Genomic DNA, 24,158 nt, shown 5'->3' with positions numbered 1-24,158 from the left:
TTGTTATTGCCCCCGACCAAACCGGGGCTGTCTCCTTTCTTAGTATTCTCTAGAGCTGTTTCGCTTTCTACATTTGATTCCTGCCTTTGCTTCGTTTTTTATCTGAATTTTTTTGTCGTGCATTGGACCGTTGCATCGAGCGATCGATCGGTCATCGTATCATGACCTTTGGCCTTTGCTTATTTGAAATTTAAGCTCATGATTTGAGTTAGCGGGGGCAAGCAGAAAAGACAAACGAGGAGTGGCGGAGCATCAGTCAAGAGATAAAAAGGAAACGGCAGGGATGATAAAAAGGGAGGAGATCCCTACATATATACACTTGAGCTCTCTAATTACAATCTTACGTCCCCTTAATTAGATGGTGGAGATTCAATTTCAGTCCAACACTGAAAAATAATTATTTTTCTAGAAAATAGTTTCCTGGAAAATAATTTCCAGAAACACCATATTTTCCATGAAACTAATGGAGGCTTAGAGTTAATTTTACCTGCAGTTTTTCTCCCTTGCTTTGTTTCTCTACTCCTGGTTCTGCATGTTTCCTCCAGCCGAGTCGTAGGCAAACTGATTTGACGAGCTAGGTCTATTGAAACTGAGCTTCGTCGCCCCTTGTGCTTTCACGTCGCTATCGATCACCGGACGGAGTTGATGATTATAACGGCCCGGCCATTTCACCATTGCCGCCATTCAACCAAGACATCGCCAGCGACCATAACCAAGATTGAGTCGTCGCCGGCATCGTCCGCTCCAATCCTGTTATGCCGTTCCGTGGCTGATTCTGAATCAAGATTCATTATTGCCCCCACAAAACCGGGGTTGTCTCCTTTCTAAATATTCTCTAGAGTTGTTTCGCTTTCTACATTTGTTTCCTGCCTTTGCTTCGTTTTTTATCTGATCTTGTTGTCGTGCATTGGATCGTCGTATCGAGTGATCGACCAGTCATCGCATCATGAATTTTAGCCTTCGCTTATTTAAAATTTAAGCTCGTGATTTGTATTGGCGGAGGCGAGCAGAAAAGACAAACGATTTACTTACTCAAAAAGATAAAAAAATATATAAATAAGATTAAAAAAACGGTTAGATAGTATTTAGGTGTTTTTATTTCTAGTTTCATTCCTAGTTTAATATTCATTACTAGTCTCGTTCTATTAACAATGGAATCTGTCTTCTATATAGTTAGATCAATAAATTTGCATTTATTAACTCAATCCATGCTTATTTTTATACACCACTCTTGGGACAATCCTATCCTAGGGCATAATAACAAGGCCTTGTGTATTCTCTGCTCGGCTTGTATTGGGTTTTACTTACTAAAGTTTAATTATTTCATGTGCCCATATTCTCACAACACCACAATCCTATTCTCGGACAGTTGGTCCTCCAAAAATGTATACCAATTGTTCCATGACCTTGATTGCCTTGTTTCCTAGTGACTTCGAACTGGTAACCATATCTCGAGGCTCCTCATGTATTTAGTTTTCTTCTAACACATTGACAAGATCTTATCAATACTCTTGTCATCAATCGTTACTCACATGTGGCCGTATATCGACAATAGATTGAGAGTGAATATAGATGTGTACTAATTTCGATATTGATCTTAATAATTGTCAACAATGCATCATGTGCTTGGTGATATCCATGCATCAGCCATGTGCTCATCCATGCCAATGACTTGGCCATTTTTTTGGTGTAAATAGATTCGATATATCGCATTTGGCAATTTGTGTTATACAGATATGATTGTCAGAAATTCGTGTATATTGACGCCAAGTCAGAATCCGTATTAGGTTTCTTAATTCACACGGCGTGAATGCTTCGACGGTTGGCGTTATTTTCCTGCTTTTTGTTTGCTATTTTACTCTTCAATCTTGCTGCAGATGTGGTCATCATGAGCGTGTGCTAAAATTTACACTGCCGCGTCCTTTTGGACGCCTTTTGACGTCACTTTCAATCCCCCTTTTTTTTTCCTTGCGTCTTTTCACATTGCTAATTTCCTTCATTAACACACGCAAGAACGTCGTGTTGAGAGTGGCCTCAAGTCGACCATTTAGGTCAACCGGAAGGAAGGAGCGGCAAGGACTTGAACTCGGAGAGCATACCGTGTCCAAAATCTTTTATGAGAACTCCCCGCTTAAATTCACCTTGGAAAATTCAGAGCCGGATAAGGTCGTGTAACTAATCGGTTTACAAGACTTCATAATTTTATTAGGAGGATCTACGATATTGAACGCGAAAGAATGCAATAGAGATTGAGAACCATATTTTAACCCTTTGTTTTCATTGAATAACCATATTTTAACGTTCAATAATAGCTTTCCACCTCATTTGGTACACTGCTTTTTAAAAATCTTTATGTAATTCGTACTACTTCGGGTGGGGAAAAATTGATAAGTAGGCTCAAAAGTTCTTGGCCGCACATTAGTTTCCTTACAGCCAAAGCTGAGATTATGTCAAAGGTGAACGCGTTTTCTTGAGTAGTTGACGACAGTGACATGGGAGACAATTGCCTTGTACTCTTGATGCTCCTTTGGATCCACAGGGCTACTTGTTGAAGATACCGTTGCTGATGTCGATTGATCTTAATTGATAGGGAATATTTTATGTACATCTTTGGGATATTGTGTATATTTTTATTCCTTTATTATTTTAGACTCTCTGTATTATAAATAGATTGTAATTACATATTGAAAGGAATATAGAAAAGCAATATACAATTCTCCCAAAATTCCAAGCTTTCTATTTTTCTGACATGGTATCAGAGCCCCCCGCCTTGGCCTAGCTTCCGCAACGCCTTCTTAGGGAGAAATCATGTCAAAGACTGAGGATTCAACTTCCGGCGTTTCTGTGGGGATTGAGGGAAATCCACAAGTCATCCCTGCAGAACGACAGATGAATCCATCTGAAAGTCAAACAGGCCTCGTGCAGCCTACACAGCTCAACACAGAATTTAATCCTGGAAATCCCCTCATAGGACCATACGTTCAGTGGGTACCTGTATCAATCCAACCAAATCAAGGAGGTTCGACACAGAATTCACCTCAAATCAACCCCGGAAGGATTGGTGGGCTAGAGGAAAGCTCATCGCACATACCTGGAGCAGGTCCTGGATACGGGGCGAACTGGTCCTTCCCGGGTCAGAGTAATTCGGGTCCTGGGTATGGGGCGAACAATCCTTACCCGACCTACGGACCCGGTTTTTTTCCTTTTGCAGGTCTCGGCGGTCGACTGGAACCTGGAGACCCGCTGTACACGGCGACCGCCGACGGACCGGAGCTGCGCCTGATCTCCCAGTAGCTGTCAGGACAAGAGAATTACTCTTTGTGGTCTCGCGAGCTCCGGCGAGCGCTTGTGACCAAAGACAAGGACGGTTTTTTGGACGGCACCGTCCCAATACCGTCCGATGAGCGGCTTGCACGACAATGGCGCAAGTGCAACCAACTTGTTCGGACCTGGGTTGGAAATTGTCTCACGGCGGAGGTCGCGGCCGGAGTACCACCGACCGAAGATGCAAACAAATTTTGGGAGAATTTAAGGGAAATGTATGGCAAGCTCAATAGAGCAAAAATTTTCACCCTAATGCAGGCATTATCAGATCTCAAACAAGGAAATTTGTCGATCTCAGCAATCTACAACAAACTTTTTGCCCTATGGAATGAAATCGACATGACAGAGGAGAAACTAGAGGGACCCGAGGCGACCTTGGCTCAATACCGGGCCATGAGAGATCGGGAGAAGGTTACACGGTTCCTACTCGTGTTAAATGAAACCTACTTACCGTTTCGGAGCCAGATCTTGGCCATGGATCCGGTCCCGCCGCTCGGCCGCATATACCAGCTTGCGGTTCAAGAAGAATCCTAGAGGCTGGCGTCGTCCGAGTATGTGAAGAGTGGCGAGCGCATCATTCTCGCGGCCAAGGCTTCGTCAGAGTAGCGGCTCGGGTCTTCAAGGTCCGGCCATGGAGGTTTTTCGAAAAGGGCAGGAACACTAGGGTTTCGGGAGGAAGAAGATGAGGTTTTTTATATGTCTCAAATGGGTGGCCAGGATCATTTCGGGAGATCGGACGGCTCGGGCAGCTCGCGCGGATTGAATGGCCGAGATCCAATCTTCGGATCCAACGGTGGAGGTTCTTTTGCGCGATCGGACGGTGGAGGTTCTTTTGCGCGATCGGACGGCTCAAATTTCGCCCTTGCAGCACCGCGATCGGACGGACCATCAGCGTCCGTTTTAAAGTGATCCAACGGCCCAAATTTTGCCACGTCTTCGACCAGAAATAGTTCAAACAAATGGAAAGGTAAATTTTGTGATTATTGCAAAAAACCTTATCATACCAAAGAAAATTGTTGGAAATTGCATGGAAGACCAAGGGAGAAGAAGGAACGAGAATTTTCTATTGGAAATTCTATAGCAGCAAATGCTAAGGTGAATCAACCCATCAGCAATGACCAACTCCAACAAATCATGAGGACCTTAAGTCAGATGGGCATTCAAGAAAAAATGCCTAGCTATGCAGGTATTTCTCATTGTTTGAACTGCAATATTTCGAGCAACGCATGGATTATTGATTCAAAAAGCTAATGACCATATAGTCGTGATGAACGGTTCTTCTCTAAATTAGAAAATCCTCAAATCACACTTCCGTTCGCCTCCCAAATGGTAGTGATATTTCAGTAGATAAAATTGGGGATGTTAAACTGAGCTCTTCCATCACACTAAAAAACGTCCTCTTCATTCCGAATTTTCAGTTCAATCTCATTTCTGTATCCAAGATTTGTCAAGACAATTTCTGTCAGGTCATTTTCAATTCTGACACTTGTCTCTTCCAGGCCCCTTTGACTGGGACACTGATGGGCTCGGGTAGGAATTTCGAGGGACTTTATTTCTGGACGGCATTTCCAAAGAATTTTTCATTCAATAAGAGCATCTTATGTAATGCCAATCATAATAAAGATGCCTTTTTATCTCATCAGCGTCTAGGCCACAACGCCATTTTTCCTCATCCTAAGTGTCCTATATGCCCATTAGCTAAACAGTCTAGAATGTCTTTTCCACAAAGTACATCGCGTGCTACTAGAGCCTTCTCTCTATTGCACATAGACATTTGGGGCCCATATCACACCTCTCATCGTGATTGGTCACGCTTCTTTCTTACTATTGTAGATGATCATACTCGAGCAACTTGGGTTTTTCTTATGCAATCCAAAGCCCAAGTTCTTTCACATCTCAAAAATTTCATTGTCCTGATCAAAAATCAGTTTAACAAATCCGTACAACGGGTTCGTACTGACAATGCACGAGAATTCTTTAATCATGAATGTTCTTCATTGTTCATTTCCAATGGCATTCTTCATGAAAGCTCTTGTGTTTATACTCCTCAACAAAATGGGATTGTAGAAAGGAAACACCGTCATCTGTTAGAAGTCGCTCAAGCTCTTAAGTATCAAGCTTCAATTCCTGAAATTTTTTGGGGAGACTGTGTGGTCACAGCAGCATACCTGATCAATAGAATGCCATCTCGAATTTTGAGTGGAAAGACTCCATTCGAGTCATTGTTTGGAAAACGTCCGGACATTCGTCATCTTCGTGTTTTTGGATGCTTATGCTATGTCTCTACCACGGGCCCTCGGGACAAATTTGGTCCTCATGCCCTTTCTTGCGTATTTATGGGATATCCTACCCTTCAAAAAGGATATTTGGTTCTTGATCCATCTACTGGCAGATTCTTTGTCAGCAGAGATGTCACATTTCATGAAGATGTCTTCCCTTTCAAGGATAGGCTACCATCATATCAGCATGAAGATCCCCTGACATCTTCTCGTTCTGCATGAAGACGATCCTCCACAAGGATCAATGATGATGCTTCCACAAATGATATCTCCTATAGCATCCTCAAGTATCGATGCACCTATCAGCTCAGATGGGGACAATGCAATTTCCAGTCTTCCTTCATCAAGTATACCTGAAGGACCTGATTTTTTGCAAGCCAATATTCCGGCGGACGATGTCTCTGCAGCCTCACAAACTGATGTTCCATCTGAACCAACTAATCTTCGGCGATCAAGACGCACAGTCCGACCACCAACATGGACAGCGGATTACGTTTGTTCATCGTCAAAAAGGCGTGGTACACAATACCCCATCTCCTCTTATGTCAGTTTTGCTAATCTCTCTCTTGAACATAGATGCTGTGTTAGTAGAATTTCTGCACAGCAGGAACCTTCCTCTTATGATGAGGCTGCCAAGGATCCTCGTTGGCAACAGGCTATGAAAGATGAGTTACAAGCTCTCATCGAAAATGAGACTTGGGATATTGTTCGTCTACCTCCCCATCGTCGACCCATAGGATGCAAATGGGTATACAAGATCAAATATAAAGCAGATGGATCTATTGAACGTTACAAGGCTAGATTGGTTGCGAAGGGATTCACACAGAAGGAAGGCTTTGACTATACGGAAACTTTCTCTCCAGTTGCCAAAGAAGTCACCGTACGGTCTTTTCTTTCCATTGCTGCCATCCGTGACTAGCCCCTTCATCAAATGGACGTTCACAATGCTTTTTTACATGGAGATCTTGAAGAAGAGATTTATATGGATATTCCACCGGGATTTCGCAGACGGGGAGGGGAGTGTGTGCCGTCTTCGAAATCCCTATATGGACTCAAACAGGCTTCGTCAATGGTATGCCAAGTTCACCGGCACTTACAACTGCAAAATTCCAGCAATCTAAGCATGACTATGCTTTATTCACATGGAAACAAGGTATGTCGTCAATCTATTTACTTATATATGTTGACGATATACTCATTATGGGAAACGATGCGCCCGCCATTGAGAAATTCAAGGAGTATTTGCATTCTACATTTCATATTAAGGATTTGGGTTCTCCCAAATACTTTCTTGGGATAGAAATTGCATGGTCAAATAAAGGCATTTGTCTTAGCCAACGGAAATTTGTCTTAGAAATTGTGTCAGAAGCAGGTTTGTCGGGATCTAGGCCGGCTGTTATTCCAATTGATCAAAATATCAGATTAACGACAGCTGAATATGACAAAGGGTTGTCACCTGTAAACAAGGATCCTTTGCTTAAAGATCCTTCTGCTTATCAAAGACTTGTTGGAAAGCTTATTTATTTGACCATGACCAGGCGGACATTTCTTATGCGGTTTAGATTCTTAGCCGCTTTATGCATGCTTCAAACAGTCTCACATGAATGCGGCCGAAAGTCATAAAATACTTAAAAGGGTGTCCTGGATTGGGAATATTACTGTCTCGAGACAACAATTTGGAGATGACAGCATATTGTGACACAGATTACGCTACTTGTCCCATGAGTAGAAGATCAGTCACAGGATTCTGTATAAAATTAGGGGATTCTCTAATTTCATGGAAGACAAAGAAACAGTCAACCGTATCTTTATCATCCGCTGAGGCAGAATACCGAGCAATGGCGAAGACTAGCTATGAGATAGTCTAGATAAGAGGCCTCCTTCAAGACCTTGGTGTACAGATAAGAGAGCTCACTGTCCTATTTTGTGATAATGATGCTGCAATTAAGCTTGCAATGAACCCAGTATTTCATGAAAGGACAAAACATATAGAGGTTGATTGTCACTTCATTCGAGACAAGATCCAGAGTGGGGTGATTAGAACAAAAGAAATAAGAACAACAGAGCAACCTGCAGACATTTTTACCAAGGCTTTATGTCAGAGGCAACATTTGTATCTATTAAACAAGCTAGGCGTCTTCGATGTGTATAGACCGCCGAGCTTGAGGGGGAGTGTTGAAGATACCGTTGCTGATGTCGATTGATCTTAATTGATTGGGAATATTTTATGTACATCTTTGGGATATTGTGTATATTTTTATTCCTTTATTATTTTAGACTCTCTGTATTATAAATAGATTGTAATTACATATTGAAAGGAATATAGAAAAGCAATATACAATTCTCCCAAAATTCCAAGCTTTCTATTTTTCTGACACTTGACATTCTCCTTCCAAGGCGTGTTCTCCTACTCAGGTAATCCAGAAATTTTCCTTTTTTTTTTCGGTAAGTATAATCTAATTTTCTTTTATTACTTTCCCGTGTAGATCTAGTGTATCTCTCTCTACCTTTGAGCATATACAACTCAGGTGGTTTGGCTCTGTTAAGAGGATTCAAGGATTTTGCATCAATATCAAGTCTATCTGGTCAGCTAACCGTTAACATAACCTAGGAATCCTTTACGTTTCTACATGCATCTTCTTCTTCTTTTTATTGATCTTGTCTGTTTTTAACTGTTCTATGCTTTTGATTGGCCTCTTCTCTGTTTTTCATTTCATGTCCTCTTTCTAGGTAATAGCAAAAAGAATGCCTAGGGAGTTGGATCGATTTCGTGAGTTTGTGGAATATTTGGAGAACAACAAGTGGAAGTGCCGGTTTTGCGGCAACAAGTATGGTGGAAGTGCTACAAGGATCCGGGCGCATCTCGCTGGAATTCCACGTTATGGTATTAAAGGTTGTGAGAAAGTTGATCATCATGTGAGAGCAGAAGCCTTGCAGAAAATTGAAGGTAAAGGTAGAGCGTTGGATATAAGCACGGGAGGCGCATCGGGTGAAGGAACGAAAAGAATAGTTTTTGGCACAAGTCAAATTGTAATCCAAAGTGACGATGTGTCGAATCCCAATGACGAGCAGAACGCAAATCAACCCTGGCGCGCGCCACAGCAACCATCTCGCTATACGTCGACCGGAATTGGTATTGCTTCAGCATGCCCTCAGGATCAAGTGTCTTTGCCTAGTGGTGATATGCCTCTGGATAATCTAGATACCTCCCAGCAACCCGATCTATCGAACCATAGGTTGGATGCAGCACATGGAAATGAAATTGCTTCATCTCCCCAGCAACTTCCGATGGACTCGTCGGCTTCACCTTCTCTTGATTTTACTGAGTTAGCAGCGCTTCTTGAGCAACCAACTCATCTTGAATCCGAAAGCGAAGAACAAGGTTTAAGAGCATCATTCCCAAATGATCAATTCCTCGGTAATAGAATGTCAAATGGGCAGCAGGGGTTCATCGGAGGTGATGTTTTACCCATTCCTCTACTCATTAACATAACTACGACCAGCATTCCCTAATATTCGAAGGAACGATATCTAAGCTTTGACGAACCATTTGCAGATGGAATCACTTCAGATTCACTACTACATTCAACAAGTCGGTCAAATAATCACCACTCTCTGCTGGAGAATCTTCCTGAATTTCGTGATGAAATTGTAAACACTTTCGAGGAAATACAAATGAATGAACTGCATAATCCGACAGTGGTATCATCATCACAAATTGATTCATTCCTTGATGTGGACGGTGCAAATCGTTGGCAGGATTGTGGTCAACCGTGTGTAGTGGAAGTGGATCCTGTGCGTAGCAATACAAGTCCGACCGACACTGTCCAGCATCCTAGTCAACTTCCCCCAAGATGCGACGAGGAACATGGGAATGATATCCGTCGGTTTCCTTCGCAAACTCCAATGGACAAAGATCCCTCGATTGCATCACAACACACAAGTGTCCTTGATTTGCTAGATCCAACGGCGTCAATAAATGCAATGGGCCCATCATCATCACACGGTGTGTCTGGATTAATCTACATCTCTAGATTGTTATATCGAGATCTAACATATGATGTGTTTTTAAACAAGATATTACCGGGGGTTCTCCAATCAGGAACATGCTAGCATCATTTCATATTCCATATGTCTATTATCACTTCCTTTTCATTGCACCACTCCTTTCATCAAAATATTTAACTTTTGCGGATGTTGTTTTCCATTGTAGATATTTTGTGTAATTAAGTTCTAGATGTTGTTTTACCCAGGGCTTGATTGAAAGTCCAATTGTTGATTGATCTTACACTTGAATATTTTATTGCAAGCAGCTTTGGTGCCCCCTCAACGTCAAAGTGTTCCACATCGATCAATTAATCTCAATACAACGCATCAGAATCCAACCTTGCCATCATCATCATCATCATCATCATGGAAAAACCATTTAGTCACATGTCACCCGCAAGCTCCACTGGACATGGATCCATGTATGCCATCATCATCACAAGCTCCAAATAATGCTGCTCCACCCCCTCATATTCTACCTTGCGGAACAGGCTTGATAGGCCCATCGTCATTACCAGGTCTATGGTTATTCACAAAAATTAATCCTTATGTATCACGATGTTACATTATTATGGGACAGCAAGAATGCTATCGTGAGACTCTAACTGATGGAATTTTTAAATTGCAGAAATAGATATTAATGAGGAGGCGCCTGGGACGAGTCATCTGAACACAGGCAACAACTTTGAAGAGAATAGAAATTTGAAAAGAAAACTAGAACTACTCTATAGAAAAGAAGCTGATGTAAGGGATGAGTTAAAATTTGCTGCATCTCTATCCCTAAAGAAGTTGAGAATGGAAGTTGCGAATTGGTTGGTGAATGTGGAGAAGCTTAAAAATGATTCTCCTGAATTAGCGAGCAAGGATTGTTTGCCACCACATCAACAGGTGGATAGACTAATGCATGAAGCAGAAGACCTTATGAGACAAGGCAAAGGACTATTTGAGGCGAGAGAGACCAAAGCCACTAAATTGTTGGAAGATAAGATGGTGGGAGAGGCATTTCAGAGAAATACTACAAAGATTTTGGAGTTGCTAGTAGGGAATCAAATATCCCGACTAGGCATTTATGGAATGGGGGGGTGTTGGTAAAACAACTATTATGCTACACATATATAATAGACTCCTCGAAGAAGCAACCTATGGCAACATGTTATGGATCACTGCGTCACAGGATTTCAAAACGCAAAGGCTACAAGACGCCATTGGGAAGGAACTAGGTTTGGGCATACTACAAGAAGAGGATGTGAGGAAACGAGCAGCAATGTTGTATGATTGTTTAACGAAAAGAGGCAAATCTACAATAATCCTCGATGATGTGTGGGAACGGTTTGATCTTAAAGAGGTGGGAATCCCAGATGGAATTAAGTTGGTCTTAACCACTCGATCCTTCGAGGTATGCCGCCAGATGCAATGTCAAGAAATGATAAAAGTAGAACCTCTATCTCATACAGAAGCTGAGAGTTTATTTTTGGAGGAGCTTGGATCCGAAGTGGCCCTTGATTCAAAAACTAGAACGGTTGTAGAGTCCATTGTTCAAGAATGTGCAGGATTGCCACTTGCAATCATCACAATGGCAAGAAGCATGCGAGGAGTGACCGATGTGTATGAATGGAATGAATGCTTGGAGAAATTGAGAGAATCAGATATGGGGCAAACAGATATGGAAAAGGTGGTCTTAAAGAAACTAGGATTCAGTTACAATCGCCTTGGTAATCATGAAATCCAACAGTGTTTTCTATCTTGTGCACTTTATCCAGAAGATGAACGGATTGATAAGTTCGAGTTGATAGAATTCTTTATTGACCAAGGATTGATTTGTCGATTGAATACAAGGGAGAAACAATATGTCAGAGGCCTCACCATACTAAACAAACTGGCAAATGTTTGCCTATTGGAAGTTCATGGGAGCACGATGAAGATGCACGATTTGATTAGAGACATGGCATTGCACATCATGAGTGTGACTTCAATTGTAAAAGCAAGAAAGGGGTTGCGAAGGATACCATCCGAAGAATATTGGACGAATGGTTTGGAGAAAGTTTCTTTGATGGAGAATTTTATTGTAGAATTTCCCTTGAACATGTCACCAAATTGTCCTAAACTATCGACTTTTCTATTGAATAGAAGCTTGTTCTGTGAGTTCATCCCTGATTATTTCTTCAGACAATTATGGGGGCTAAAGGTTCTAAACTTGAGTGGATGTTACCTTAGAGAACTTCCAGATTCCATTTCAAACTTGGTAAACTTGAGAGCACTATTACTTAGAAAATGCGACAGATTGCGCCATATCCCTTATTTGGGGAAGCTTAGATCTTTGAGAAAGTTGGACATTTTTTGCTGTGCTAAGGTTAAAGCGCTCGAGGGTTTGGAAATGTTGGTGAATTTGAGATACCTTGACCTATCTTATACACGCATATATAGATTACCCAAAGGAACATTGGGGGCTTTGCAAAACTTGCAATATCTTAAAGTTAAGTAGCAAATGGAGAAGACATTACAAACTCGTGGGCATTGGAGACACTTGTATACTGCTTTGAAAATGTTGATGATTTCAACAAGTTTGTGAGGGTAGCTTTTAAGAAGATAAATAACCTTCACTATTACAATCTCAAGGTGGGTCAACAAGAATTCAAGGATTTTGATCAAGTAAGTGATGATGCTCAATTAAATAATTGTGAGAGGAGTGTCAACATTGAGACGAGGAGTCATGCTATTATGAGTGTGGGAGGGGAAATCAATGGCAGTGGCATTTGTATTTTGATTCCCCAAGATGTGCAGGTATTGAGAGCAATCAATTGCGACGGTACAACAAATTTGTCTGACGTGAGTCTGCTTGAAAACCTTGAGAAGCTAATAATAGTCAAATGGAAAAACTTGCGAGTGCTCAGTGGAGGACAAGATCAAGAAATAATCGACATCTGTGACTCTCGTGCCCTAGCCCCAACCCCTCTCCTCTTCCCAAGCCTTAGGGTTTTGATAATAAGGAAATGTCCAAAACTGAAGTATCTCTTTGGGCACGGGCCTAAATTCTACCTTCCACATTTACGAGAGATTGCAATACATGACTGTGAGGAAATGGTGGGGATAACATCGCCACCACCGCAACTGGCCCCAGACCTTCCTAGTCTAGAAGAGATATATGTTTGGAGGTGTGATAAAATGAAGAGAGTGGTGGAATCTGAGTGGCTGCCCCACTTCCCTAATCCGCGATATATCAATTTACTCTATTGTGAGAACATGGAGGAGATTATCAGAGGTCCTCCCCCATACATGCCAGTTGAAGAGATTTCTTTGGGACGGCTTTCGGTAGAAAAGTGCTATAACATGAGAAAGTTGTTTTCCCATGAGTGGCTGCTCCATCTTCAAAATCTTCAAAATATCAGTGCCATAGGCTGCAAAGGAATGGTGGAGATGATAAGCGGCGTGGGACAAGACCAAGAAGGAAGCATAACGACTCCTGTAAACAACATCCCTCCATCCTCTTGGTCTTCAATTTCTCTCCCAAAGCTGAAGCGTTTGTGGCTATGCAATCTACCCCGGCTGAAGAGCATATGCGAAGTCCCAATAACTTGCGATTCCATGGAACATTTGAAGGTGATCAAATGCCCAGAGTTGAACAGGATCCCTTTGCAACTGCGATTCCTTGATATTGAGGACCTTCCATTTATTGAGGTGGAAGGTGAGGAAAAGTGGAAGACGTTGATATGGGATCATCCCAATGCTCAAGCCCTTCTTCAATCTCATCTCCATTTCCGCTGGGGTTACTGTATTCTAGAAGGCTAGAGCAAATATGGTGAGTTATCGATACAATTACCTTCATTCCTGATAGAAATTGAAAAATATTGAAGGAATTATGGATTGTATTGCTACATGTTTTGCACATGTACATAAGCCTATTCATAATACTAAAAAGATAAAATAGGAAATATACAAGATAACGTTTTCATATTTTACGTTCTAAATATCTGATCTTACCGATTGATTGAATCAATTAGTCCATAATCATAATTAGAATCAGAATCAAATTGAATCGTATATCCAACAATGGCTTAAAAATCGTCACGAAGATGTAATAGCCCCTGTTTTATATTCATGCAGTGAACTAGAGTCGTGCAGCTCTATCATTGGCTTTCGCAGGATCGTCCGCCAAGAAGAAGTGAATCCCCTCGATGCTGCTTTCGAAGAAGTCCTACTGAAAGGCCTTCAGCTGCTATTTTAATTACTTGAGCATGCTTTCCTGCAAACTTTCAGGTTCCCATATGAATTACTTTTCTTCACATCTTGTACCGGCGGAGTCCTTTACGGGGCAGTGGAACTTGGAGATGTCGGGCGGGCAGGGCTGAACCTGGGCAAAGGAGTGCGGGCAGTAGGTGCTGAAGGTGCGCGCCTGATGCTGCCTTCTGGGAGGAAATCCTGGGCAGCTCGGCGACGGCAGCTTGAGCGAATTTAGTCATGGTAGCTAAATTAAAGGATCAAAGTTTATCCATAATTCAATAGATTGGATATGGCATTTGGTGTTATTCAATAGATTCATGTATATTGACGTTGAATCTGAGTTTGTATTAGGTTTCTTAATTCGCCGTCTGTAACTCCATCAGCAAGCTTCAGTTATTGACACCTCAATTTATGTGATTGGATTGTCATTGCATTTCATAAAAAAATTCAGGGATCAGATTTGCCAATAATGGTAGAATTCAATCCCTAACCGAAATCACCTATCCCGCACGGTTTTTGCATTCATTCCATCGCATTCGTGATCAGAGGTATGTTGATTTTGATCAGCGCTACTCGCGAGTTTCCTGTACATCTTCATCCATCCGAGGAGCTGGTTTTTGGCCTCTGTCCTCCCCTGTTCACGGGATATTTTGTTGAACGGAAAGAAGCCAACGTCACCGTGTAGAGACTGCTCTCCAGACCAGTCCCAGGGCCATCATCGCATCATCGTCTCGAGCTCACATCACTTCATAGACTTCGACGACAACCACTAAGCTATAAGCCGATCACTGGACAGAGTTCCTGATTATAACTGTCCGGCCGTTTCACCATCACCGCTGTTCAACCGAGACATCTTAACCAAGACTGAATCGTTACCGGCATCGCTCACTCCAATCGTGTTATCCCGTTCTGTGGCTGATTCCCCTTGCTTCGTTTTTGATCTGATTTTGTTGTCGTGCATTGGATCGTTGCATCGAGCGACCGACCAGGCATTGCATCATGATTTTTAGCCTTTGCTTATTTGAAATTTATGCTTATGACTTGAGTTAGCGGAGGTAAGCAGGAAAGACAAACGATTTATTAACTCAAAAAGATTTTAAAAAAACGATTAGATAGTATTTAGGTGTTTTTATTTCTAGTTTCATTACTAATTTAGTATTCATTGCCAGTCTCGTTCTATTAACAATGGAATCTGTCTTCTATATATTTAGATCAATTAATTTGCATTTATTAAGTCAATCCACGCTTATTTTTATACACCGCTCTTTGGACAATCTTGTCCCAGGGCATAATAACAAGGCCTTGTGTATTCTCTACTCGACTCGTATTGGGTTTTACTTACTGAACTTTAATTATTTCATGTGCCCATATTCTCATGACACCATGATCCTATTCTCAAACGGTTGCTCCTCCAAAAACGTATGCCAATTGTTCCATGACCCTGATTGCCTTGTTCCCCACTAACTTAGAATTGGTAATCATATCGAGGCTCCTCATGTATTTAGTCTTCTTCTAACACCTTGACAAGATATTATCGATACTCTTCTGAATCATTGTTAATCACCTATTGCCATATATCGACAAACAATCGGGGGTGAATATAAACATATACTAATATCGATATTGATCTTAATAATTGTCAACAATGCGTCACGTGCTTGTAATATCCATGCATTAGCCATGTGCTCATCTATGCCAACGACTTGGTCTTTTTTATTGGTGTAAATGGATTCGATATATCAGATATGGCAATTTGTGTTCTACAGATGATTTTCGGAGATTCGTGTACATTGTTGAAGGATCTGCTGCCGTCGAGTCAGTAGATGAGAAAACTCCTGTTGCTTCATCAACCATTCCTTCTATCATATCTTGATGTACTTGCACTTTTTACGCGCTTAGGAGAGCTGTTATATTAACAGCTTTCTTTCCTACTCAGCTTGGATCGTAAGTTAGCCAGCCATACCGCTTACATGATGCCAAGTTAGAATTCGTATTAGGTTTTGTTAATTCACATGGCGTGTATGCTTCGACGGGCGGCTTTATTTTCCTCTATTTTGTTTGCTTTTTTACTCTCTATCTTGCTGAAGATGGTGTGCTGGATTTCCACTGCGATGTCCTTTTTGACGGCTTTTGACGCCACTTTCGATTCCCTTTTTGTTGCTTGCGTGTTTTCACATTGCTATTTCCTTCATTAACACACGCATGGGCGTATTGAGAGCTAGGAAGCACCAACACTCTCCGGAGGCCTTCGTGTCGTGTCGGTGTCAGACACTACGACACGTGTCCCACACTCTCGAACACTCTCCGACACTCGGTCAACACGTGTCGGAAAATTCGACACATGGTCAACTTTTCCAACACTTTCCGACACTCGAGTCGGAATTCTCACATGTGAGTTTTCAACACATGTTTCTGACATGTAAGGTCAATTTTTAAAAAAATTAATAAATAAGGGATCAAAATATATATATGTGAAAAATAAAAAAATAATAAAATAATGAATGGGTAAAGAAGAAAAACCTAATTTTCTCCTCTTTTGACTCTCACTTCCTGTGATCCCGTGATACACAATTCATCCCTCAATTTTTTTTTCTCCTCTTTCTATATGTTTGACACGCAAATCTAGAATATGAATTGCTTGTTTTTTTCCTCCAAGTTTTATAAATTATTGGAATGGAATTGAATTTATTAAATTGAAACAATGAATGATATTAATAAATGGTAAATTAATGTTTTTAGTGTAAATTTATTCTAGGCTTTTTTATTATTTATTTATATGTGAATCAAATTAATTTATTGAAATGATCATAGTATATTTAAAAATATACATTTAATATATAACGTGTCCCAATGTGTCGAAATTATCTATTTTTTTAGAAACGACGTGTTGGAGTGTCGTGTCGTGTCGCGTGTCGCATGTCGCGTGTCAGTGTCGGTGCTACTTCGATTGAGAGTGGCCTCAAGTCGACCATTTCGGTCAAAAGGAAGGAAGGAGCGGCAATGACTTGAACTCGGAGAGCGGGACCAAGTCCAAAATCTTTTATAGGAATCCCTGCTTAAATTCGCCTTGGAAAATTTAGGGTCAAATAGGGTCTTGTAACATATTGGTTTACAAAAATTCGTAATTTTATTAGAAAGGATCTACGAGATATTGAACATGAAAGAATGTAACAGAGATTGAGAATGCAATAGAAATCGAGGATGGGGCATTACAAAGGTATTTTGATAAGGAGTCAAATTATCGGCGGATTTGATCGCTAATATTTTCATGAAAATGTGAATGAGGCCTTCGAGTGAAAAATTTAGGTGTCAACAATAATATTCCTTAAATAGTATAAGTTAATATTGCTTTTTAAGTCCTTCCATGGGTGAAATTTGTTTTTCTTTTTCATTAACGATCCAAAATGCGTATGAAACCAGTCTCATGAATTGTTAGACTGGACTGTAGAGTTTCCTTAGACGTTGACATTGCAATCTGACCCGTTTTGTTCGGATTTGTAAATGAAAAAGCCTTTTCTTATGGGCATAAGTCATCAGTGTAGGCAAACTTCTAAATTTGAGACAATATTTATGGACATTAAATAAGCAGCATTACTTCCTAGGTTTTCTTAACAAATACGATGTAAATCATTCCAAGTAGGAAAAAAGAGCAATGCTAGACATAAGAAATATATATATTAAGATGGATGGAGTATGAGGAGGAAAATAGTGCAGTAGCCTTTTTAGATAAGTTTTGTTTTTAATTTTTCATTTTCTTCGTAAAGTCTAGAGAGTTCGGCAATTAAGTGAACCATATTTTAACCTTTTGTTCATCAAATGACCATATTTTAACGTTCTATAATAACTTTGCACCTCATTTGGTACACTGCTTTTTAAATTTTTTTATGTAATTCGTACTATTTCAGAGAGAGTTGAGGGGGGAAGTTAAGTACGCTCAACGGTTCTTGGTTGCACATTAATTTCCTTGCAGCCAAAGCTGAAATTATGTCAAAGGTGAACGCGTTTTCTAGAGTAGGACCATCCACTCCTTTTTATGACAGTGACATGGGAGATAATTACCTTGCACTCCTGAGGCTCCTCAGGATCTACAGGGCTACTTGAGATTCTCCTTTTAAGGCGTGTTCTCCTGCTCAGATAATCCAGAAGTTTTCCTCCTTTTTTTCGATAAGTATAATCTAATTTTCTTTTGTTAATTTCCTGTGTAGATCTAGTGTATCTCTCTCTGCCTTCGCTTTTGTTCCTGGTGAAATAAGGAGAGAGATATCTGTGCTTTGGCATACACAACTCAGGTGATTTGTGTAACATGCGGTGTTAAAAAAACGACGGTTGAAAAGTCAACAAAGGTTGGGGCAAAAGGGGGTGCTTGGTTCAGAATGAAAAAGAGCCCCAGAGCTCGCCCAAGAGAGAAAAAGGAAAGAGACGAAGAGTCGAGTGGTAAAAAATAAGGGGAACAAGAGTGCACTTCAGGGAGAGAGAAAAGCACCCGCCGCGGAAGAAAGGGAGGGGGAGGGAGGGGGGTCACCGAGAAAGGAGAGAAAATTTCATGTTTTCATGATCCGTGCAACTTGCGAAGCCCACTCAACTAAGTTTGGCAACGTCGGTAAGTGATCAAAGCCGTTAATCGTCTATTCGAACGAATCATCGCAATTAGAGCTCAAAATTAGGATTTTTGGGATATTTGTGTGGCAAAGTCCGATTTTTTAAGTCGTTGAGCTACGTATTTTTGTAGAAATGATATTTTAGAGTGTTGTGAAATTATAGCATTTTACGGATCGTGATATAAGCTTACAGTTTGTCCGGAACAGAATTTTCAAATTTGGCACATGTTCTGGAACAGCACCGAACAGTTACTTTGGGCCCGATTTTTAGCCATTTTCAGTGAGGTTTTGGGACAGCTGAGTTGGGGTTATTGTAGTACATCAAGAGGGCTTTCTAAAGACTGTATGGCTCGAAACATAATTTTGTGGAGGCAATTATGACGAGATGAAGTTTAGCACGCGGGCCACGCCTAGCTGACAACAATAAGTTTCCGCTATAGGCAAGCTTCTCATTGGCACACAAGTGTCGTTTTATCAACAAATAAGCGTAGTATAGTCGAGTCGTTCATTAGGATATAGTTTTACTTGGTCTTTGATATTGCTTTTCGATTATTTGTTAGGAATTCAAGTGTGTCAATTCGAATAAACATCGTAAGTTGATTTTTGGCCTTTCCATGGGAGTGATACTATTTCTTCTATGAGTTTGTAAATGCATGTTTTGAAAGTTATGGAGATTTGGTGTATAAAGCATGTCTTGTTGCATAAAATCTGGATTGAATATTTATTACAATTTGGTATTTGTGAATGGTTTGCCAAATATTTTTGGAAAGTTGTGTGTGTGTGTGTGTGTGTGTGTGTTTTTGATTGGCGAAGTTGATTTATGAAATGTGTGCACGCGCACGCACGCGTGTTTTGATTGGCGAAATTGATTTATGAAGTGTGTTGTGAAAAGGTATGTGAATTTTATTCTAGTTTAAGAAACAAGTTATGAAATAACTTGAGAAATGCTTTACGAAAAGTATTTCTAGTGAATGAGTCGCGTTGCAAAAAGATTATATATTTTTATTTGTAAACCTAGTGAGAGGCTTGTGGGTATGTGCATACTAGTCTAGGACATTCTTATGGGCCAAGCCACCGGCTAATAATAGTTGGAAACCTAACTAAGGAGAAAATCTCAATTGCCTTTTCATGGGCGTTATGCGTGACCATGGTTTGATATTTGAGCAAAAGATTGATCGATGGATGGATCGTTGACATGTGGTTTCATAAGAAATGGATCAATGAGATAAACTATTGATGTGCAACATGAGACTAACCAATTGAATGAACCATTGATGTGTGATTTATGAGATTGGTCAATGGAATGGACCATTGACGTGTATTTTTATGATATTGGTATTTATTTGCTATCATCTTAAATATTTCCGCCTTGAACATATTATGTTAACGTAAGAAATATTGTATTTTTGGTCTTGAAGGTTTATTCAATTTCGATTTTTTTTTTTTGCAAAAGTGAGTTATATTTGTGTTTAAAGTACATAGTGATTGTTCAACCTGCTTAAAATGTAGTACTCACTAGGTCGTGGTAACTCATTCCTTTTTCTTATAATGTTTTTGAGGTGCCTTAGTTTGTGATGGCCCGAGCGACGGTCCTCGGACGTGCGCAATGAAGGGGTCCCTCTCTTCTTTTGTCCCACATCGCCTAGGGAGGGAGGTCTTGGTTAGCTTATAAGACTTGGATCCATCTAATCTGTGTAACACGTTTTAAAGCCGTGAGGGAAAAGACCGTGGCTGGGATGGCGGTTCATCCGCGCCAGGGCAGGTGACCCAAAGCGGACAATAGTACACAGTGGGGCTTAGGATGTTACAAGTGGTATCAAAGCCGACTCTCGACCGCGTGTGGGGCCACAACAAGAATGCTATTCTTACTCCCGACCGCATGTGGGGCCACAGCAAGAATGCTATTCTGACTCCCGACCTCGTGTTGGGCCACAGGTTCTGTTAAGAGGTGGAGAGTGTGACGGCCCGAGCGGCGGTTCCCGACCGCGTGTGGGGCCACAGCAAGAATGTTGTTCTTACTCCCGACCGCGTGTGGGGCCACAGCAAGAATGCTATTCTGACTCCCGACCTCATGTTGGGCCACAGGTTCTGTTAAGAGGTGGAGAGTGTGACGGCCCGAGTGGCAGTTCTCGGTCGTGCGCAAGGAAGGGGTCCCTCTCTTCTCTTATCCCACATCGCCTAGGGAGGGAGGTCTTAGTTAGCTTATAAGGCTTGGGTCCATCTAATCCGTATAACGCATTTTAAAGCTGTGAGGGAAAAGACCGTGGCTGGGATGGCGGTTCGTCCCCGTCAGGGCAGGTGACCCAAAGCGGACAATATTACACAGTGGGGGCCCGCGCCCCCTTCCTGTGCACGTCCGGGGACCAAGGCACGAACGCATTGCCATCCCTCTTCCCCGTGCACCGTCCCTTGGGAAGGGAGTCATGGGCTAACTTATAAGGCTTGGGTCCCTCTAATTGTACATATGCGTTCTGAGCCTGTGAGCGGAGGAAACAAAGCCTTGAGTGGGACCACTGCGCTATGCACTCTGATGTGGGCGTATGTACGCAAAGAGGACAATATATTGGCTTGGGAGAGGGATGGTGGTGCGTCCGCGCCTCTGCCCCTGCAATACGCGCTTTCTTGGGATAGTATGGGCTGCCCCGAGAGGAACAAAACCGTGAGGACTTAGTGTCCAAAGCAGATAATATGTGTACAGTGGAGACCCGGGATGTTACATAGTTAGTAATAGATAGAACGAGAGCACTATCGCGAGAACTATTGAGAGCTAGATACTCGGGGTATAGTGTGAGGCTGCATCCTTTAGGGAAAGAACGGTTGTGTTACCCCCCATCCCTATAGGATTTGGGGTGTGACAGTTTGGCTCTGTTAAGAGGATTCGAAGATTTTGCATTGATATCAAGTCTATCTGGTCAGCTAACAGTTAACATAACTTAGGAATCCTTTACGTTTCTATATGCATCATTTTTTATTGATCTTGTCTGTTTTTAACTGTTCTATGCTTTTGCTTGGCCTCTTCTCTATTTACATGTCATGTCCTCTTTGTAGGTAATAGCAAAAGGAATGCCTAAAGAGCGAGATCAATTTCGTAAGTATGTGGACAATTTGGAGAACAGAAAGTGGAAGTGCAAGTTTTGCGGCACCAAGTTTGCCGGAAGTACTCCAAGGATCCGGGCGCACCTCGCTGGAATTCCGGGCTATGGTATCAAAGCTTGTGAGAAAGTTGATGATCCAGTGAGAGCAGAAGCCTTAGAGACATTTAATGGTAAAGGCAGTGTGTTGGATAAAAGCACGGGAGGCACATCGGGCGAAGGAAGGGAAAGAATGGTTATTAGCGCGAGTCAAATAGGATTCCAAATTGACGACGGGTCGAATCCCAATGACACGCAGAACTCGAATCAACCTTGGTGCGCGCCGCAGCAACCATCTTGCCATAGGTCGACCGGAATTGGTACTTCTTCAGCATGCCCTCAGGATCAAGTGTCTTTGCCTACTAGTGATATGCCTCTGGATAATCTAGATACCTCCCAGCAACCCGATCTATCGAACCATAGGTTGGATGCAACATATGGAAGTGAAATTGCTTCGTCTGTCCAGCAACTTCCAATGGACTGGCCGACTTTATCTTCTCTTGATCTAAGTGAGCTACCGGCGCTTCCACAGCTACCAACTCATCTTGAATCAGGGAGGGAACAACAAAATTCAATAGGGCTATCATCATTCCCAAATGATCAGGTCCTTCGCAACAGTATGTCAAACGAGCTGCACGAGTTCATTGGAGGTGATGTTTTACCCATTCCTCTACTCATTAACATAACTACGACCAGCATTCCCTAATATTCAAAGGAACAATATCTAAGCTTTGACGAACAATTTGCAGATGGAATCACTCCAGATTCACTGCTACATTCAACAAACTGGTCAAATAATCACCACTCTCTGCTGGAGAATCTTCCTGAATATCGTGATGAAATTGTAAACACTTCCGAGGAAATACAAATGAATGAACAGCATAATCCGACAGTGGTATCATCATTACAAATTGATTCATTCCTTGATGTGGACGGTGCAAATCGCTGGCAGGATTATGGTCAACTGTGTGTAGTGGAAGTGGATCCTGTGCGTAGCAATACAAGTCCGACCGACACTGTCCAGCATCCTAGTCAACTTCCCCCAAGGTGCGACGAGGAAGATGGGAATGATATCAGTCGGTTTCCTTCGCGAACTCCAATGGAAATAGATCCCTCGATCGCATCACAACATACAAGTGTCCTTGATTTGCTAGTTCCAGCGGCGTCAACATATGCAGTAGGCCCATCATCATCACACGGTGTGTCTGGATTAATCTACATCTCTACTGTGGTTCCATTAGACCCTTAAATATCTCTAGAGTATTTTATCAAAATCTAACATATGATGTGTTTTTACACAAGATATCACCGGGGAATCTCCAATCAGGAAGATGCTAGCATCATTGCATATTCCATATGTCTAATATCACTTCATTTTCATTGCACCGTTCCTTTCATCAAAATATTTAACTTTTGCGGATGTTGTTTTTCATTGTAGATATTTTGTGTAATCAAGTTCTAGATATTGTTTTACCCATGGCTTGATTTGAAAGCTCAATTGTTGATTGATCTTACTCTTGAATATTTTATTGTAAGCAGATTCAATGCCCCCTCAACGTCAAATTGTTCCACATCGATCCAGTAATCTCAAGACAACGCATCGGAATCCAACCTTGATATCATCATCATCATGGAAAAACCATTTAGTCACTTGTCACCCACAAGCTCCACTGGACATGGATCCATGTATTCCATCATCATCATCACAAGCTCCAAATAATTCTCCTCCACCTCCTCTTATTCTACATTGTGGAACAGGCTTGATAGGCCCATCTTCATTACCAGGTCTGCGGTTATTTACAAAAATTAATCCTTATGTATCACGATGTTACATTATTATGGGGCAGCAAGAATGCTATCATAAGACTCTAACCGATGGAATTTTTAAATTGCAGAACTAGATATGAATGAGAGGGCGTCTATGATGAGTCATCCAAACATAGGCAACGACTCTGACGAGAGTGGAAATTTGAAAAGAAAACTAGAACTACTCTATAGAAAAGAAGCTAGCATAAGGGATGAGTTAGAATTTGCTGCATCTCTATCCCTAAAGAAGCCGAGAATGGAAGTTGCGAATTGGTTGGCGAATGTGGAGAATCTTAGAAATGATTGTCCTAAAGCAGCAAGTGAGGATTGTTTGCCACCACATCAACAGGTATATATACTGATGCATGAAGCAGAAGACCTTATGAGACAAGACAAAGGACTTTTTGAGGCGATAGAGACCAAAGTCAACATATTGTTAGAAGAAAAGATGGTGGGAGAGGCATTTCAGAGAAATACTACCAAGATTTTGGACTTCCTTGTAGGGAATCAAATATCCCAACTAGGCATTTATGGAATGGGGGGTGTTGGTAAAACGACTATTATGGTGCACATACATAATAGACTCCTCGAAGAAGCAATCTATGGCAACATGTTGTGGATCACTGTGTCACAGGATGTCAGCACACAAAGGTTGCAGGATGCCATTGCGAAGGAACTAGATTTGGGCACACTACAAGAAAAGGATGTGAGAAGACGAGCAGCAATGTTGTGCAATTGTTTAACAAAAAGAGGCA

At 41.4% G+C, this 24,158-nt stretch overlaps 2 protein-coding genes across 2 annotated transcripts; both read left to right on the top strand.

Moving 5' to 3' along the window:
- Nucleotides 1-9,890: 9,890 nt before the first annotated feature.
- LOC104434325 lies at nucleotides 9,891-11,162 on the top strand. The gene is made up of 2 exons (XM_039306272.1): nucleotides 9,891-10,168; nucleotides 10,279-11,162. Exons 1-2 carry the CDS (start codon nucleotides 10,063-10,065, stop codon nucleotides 10,740-10,742), a joined length of 570 nt encoding a protein of 189 aa, XP_039162206.1. The 5' UTR covers nucleotides 9,891-10,062; the 3' UTR covers nucleotides 10,743-11,162.
- On the top strand, nucleotides 10,801-15,741 carry LOC120290441 (probable disease resistance protein At4g27220). Its single transcript, XM_039306705.1, has 6 exons — nucleotides 10,801-11,680; nucleotides 12,226-12,299; nucleotides 12,432-13,332; nucleotides 13,791-13,809; nucleotides 13,905-14,032; nucleotides 15,635-15,741. The coding sequence occupies exons 1-6, from the start codon at nucleotides 10,801-10,803 to the stop codon at nucleotides 15,739-15,741; spliced, it is 2,109 nt and encodes a 702-aa protein (XP_039162639.1).
- The last annotated feature ends 8,417 nt before the right edge of the window (nucleotides 15,742-24,158 follow it).

Source organism: Eucalyptus grandis, chromosome 2 (genome assembly GCF_016545825.1).
Source record: "Eucalyptus grandis isolate ANBG69807.140 chromosome 2, ASM1654582v1, whole genome shotgun sequence".
In the NCBI taxonomy this organism is placed as follows: Eukaryota; Viridiplantae; Streptophyta; class Magnoliopsida; order Myrtales; family Myrtaceae; genus Eucalyptus; species Eucalyptus grandis.
Note: the sequence above shows the minus strand (reverse complement) of the source record. Positions and strands in the feature narration are given on the sequence as shown.

Excerpts from the sequence above, each read along its gene's own strand:
- LOC104434325 (XM_039306272.1), top strand. The coding sequence starts at position 10,063 with ATGGATCCATGTATGCCATCATCATCACAAGCTCCAAATAATGCTGCT. Across the intron at positions 10,169-10,278 it reads AGGCCCATCGTCATTACCAG|AAATAGATATTAATGAGGAG; the intron begins GTCTATGGTTAT and ends TTTAAATTGCAG.
- LOC120290441 (XM_039306705.1), top strand. The coding sequence starts at position 10,801 with ATGTTATGGATCACTGCGTCACAGGATTTCAAAACGCAAAGGCTACAA. Across the intron at positions 11,681-12,225 it reads CGAAGAATATTGGACGAATG|CTTTTAAGAAGATAAATAAC; the intron begins GTTTGGAGAAAG and ends TTGTGAGGGTAG. Across the intron at positions 12,300-12,431 it reads AATTCAAGGATTTTGATCAA|GTATTGAGAGCAATCAATTG; the intron begins GTAAGTGATGAT and ends CAAGATGTGCAG.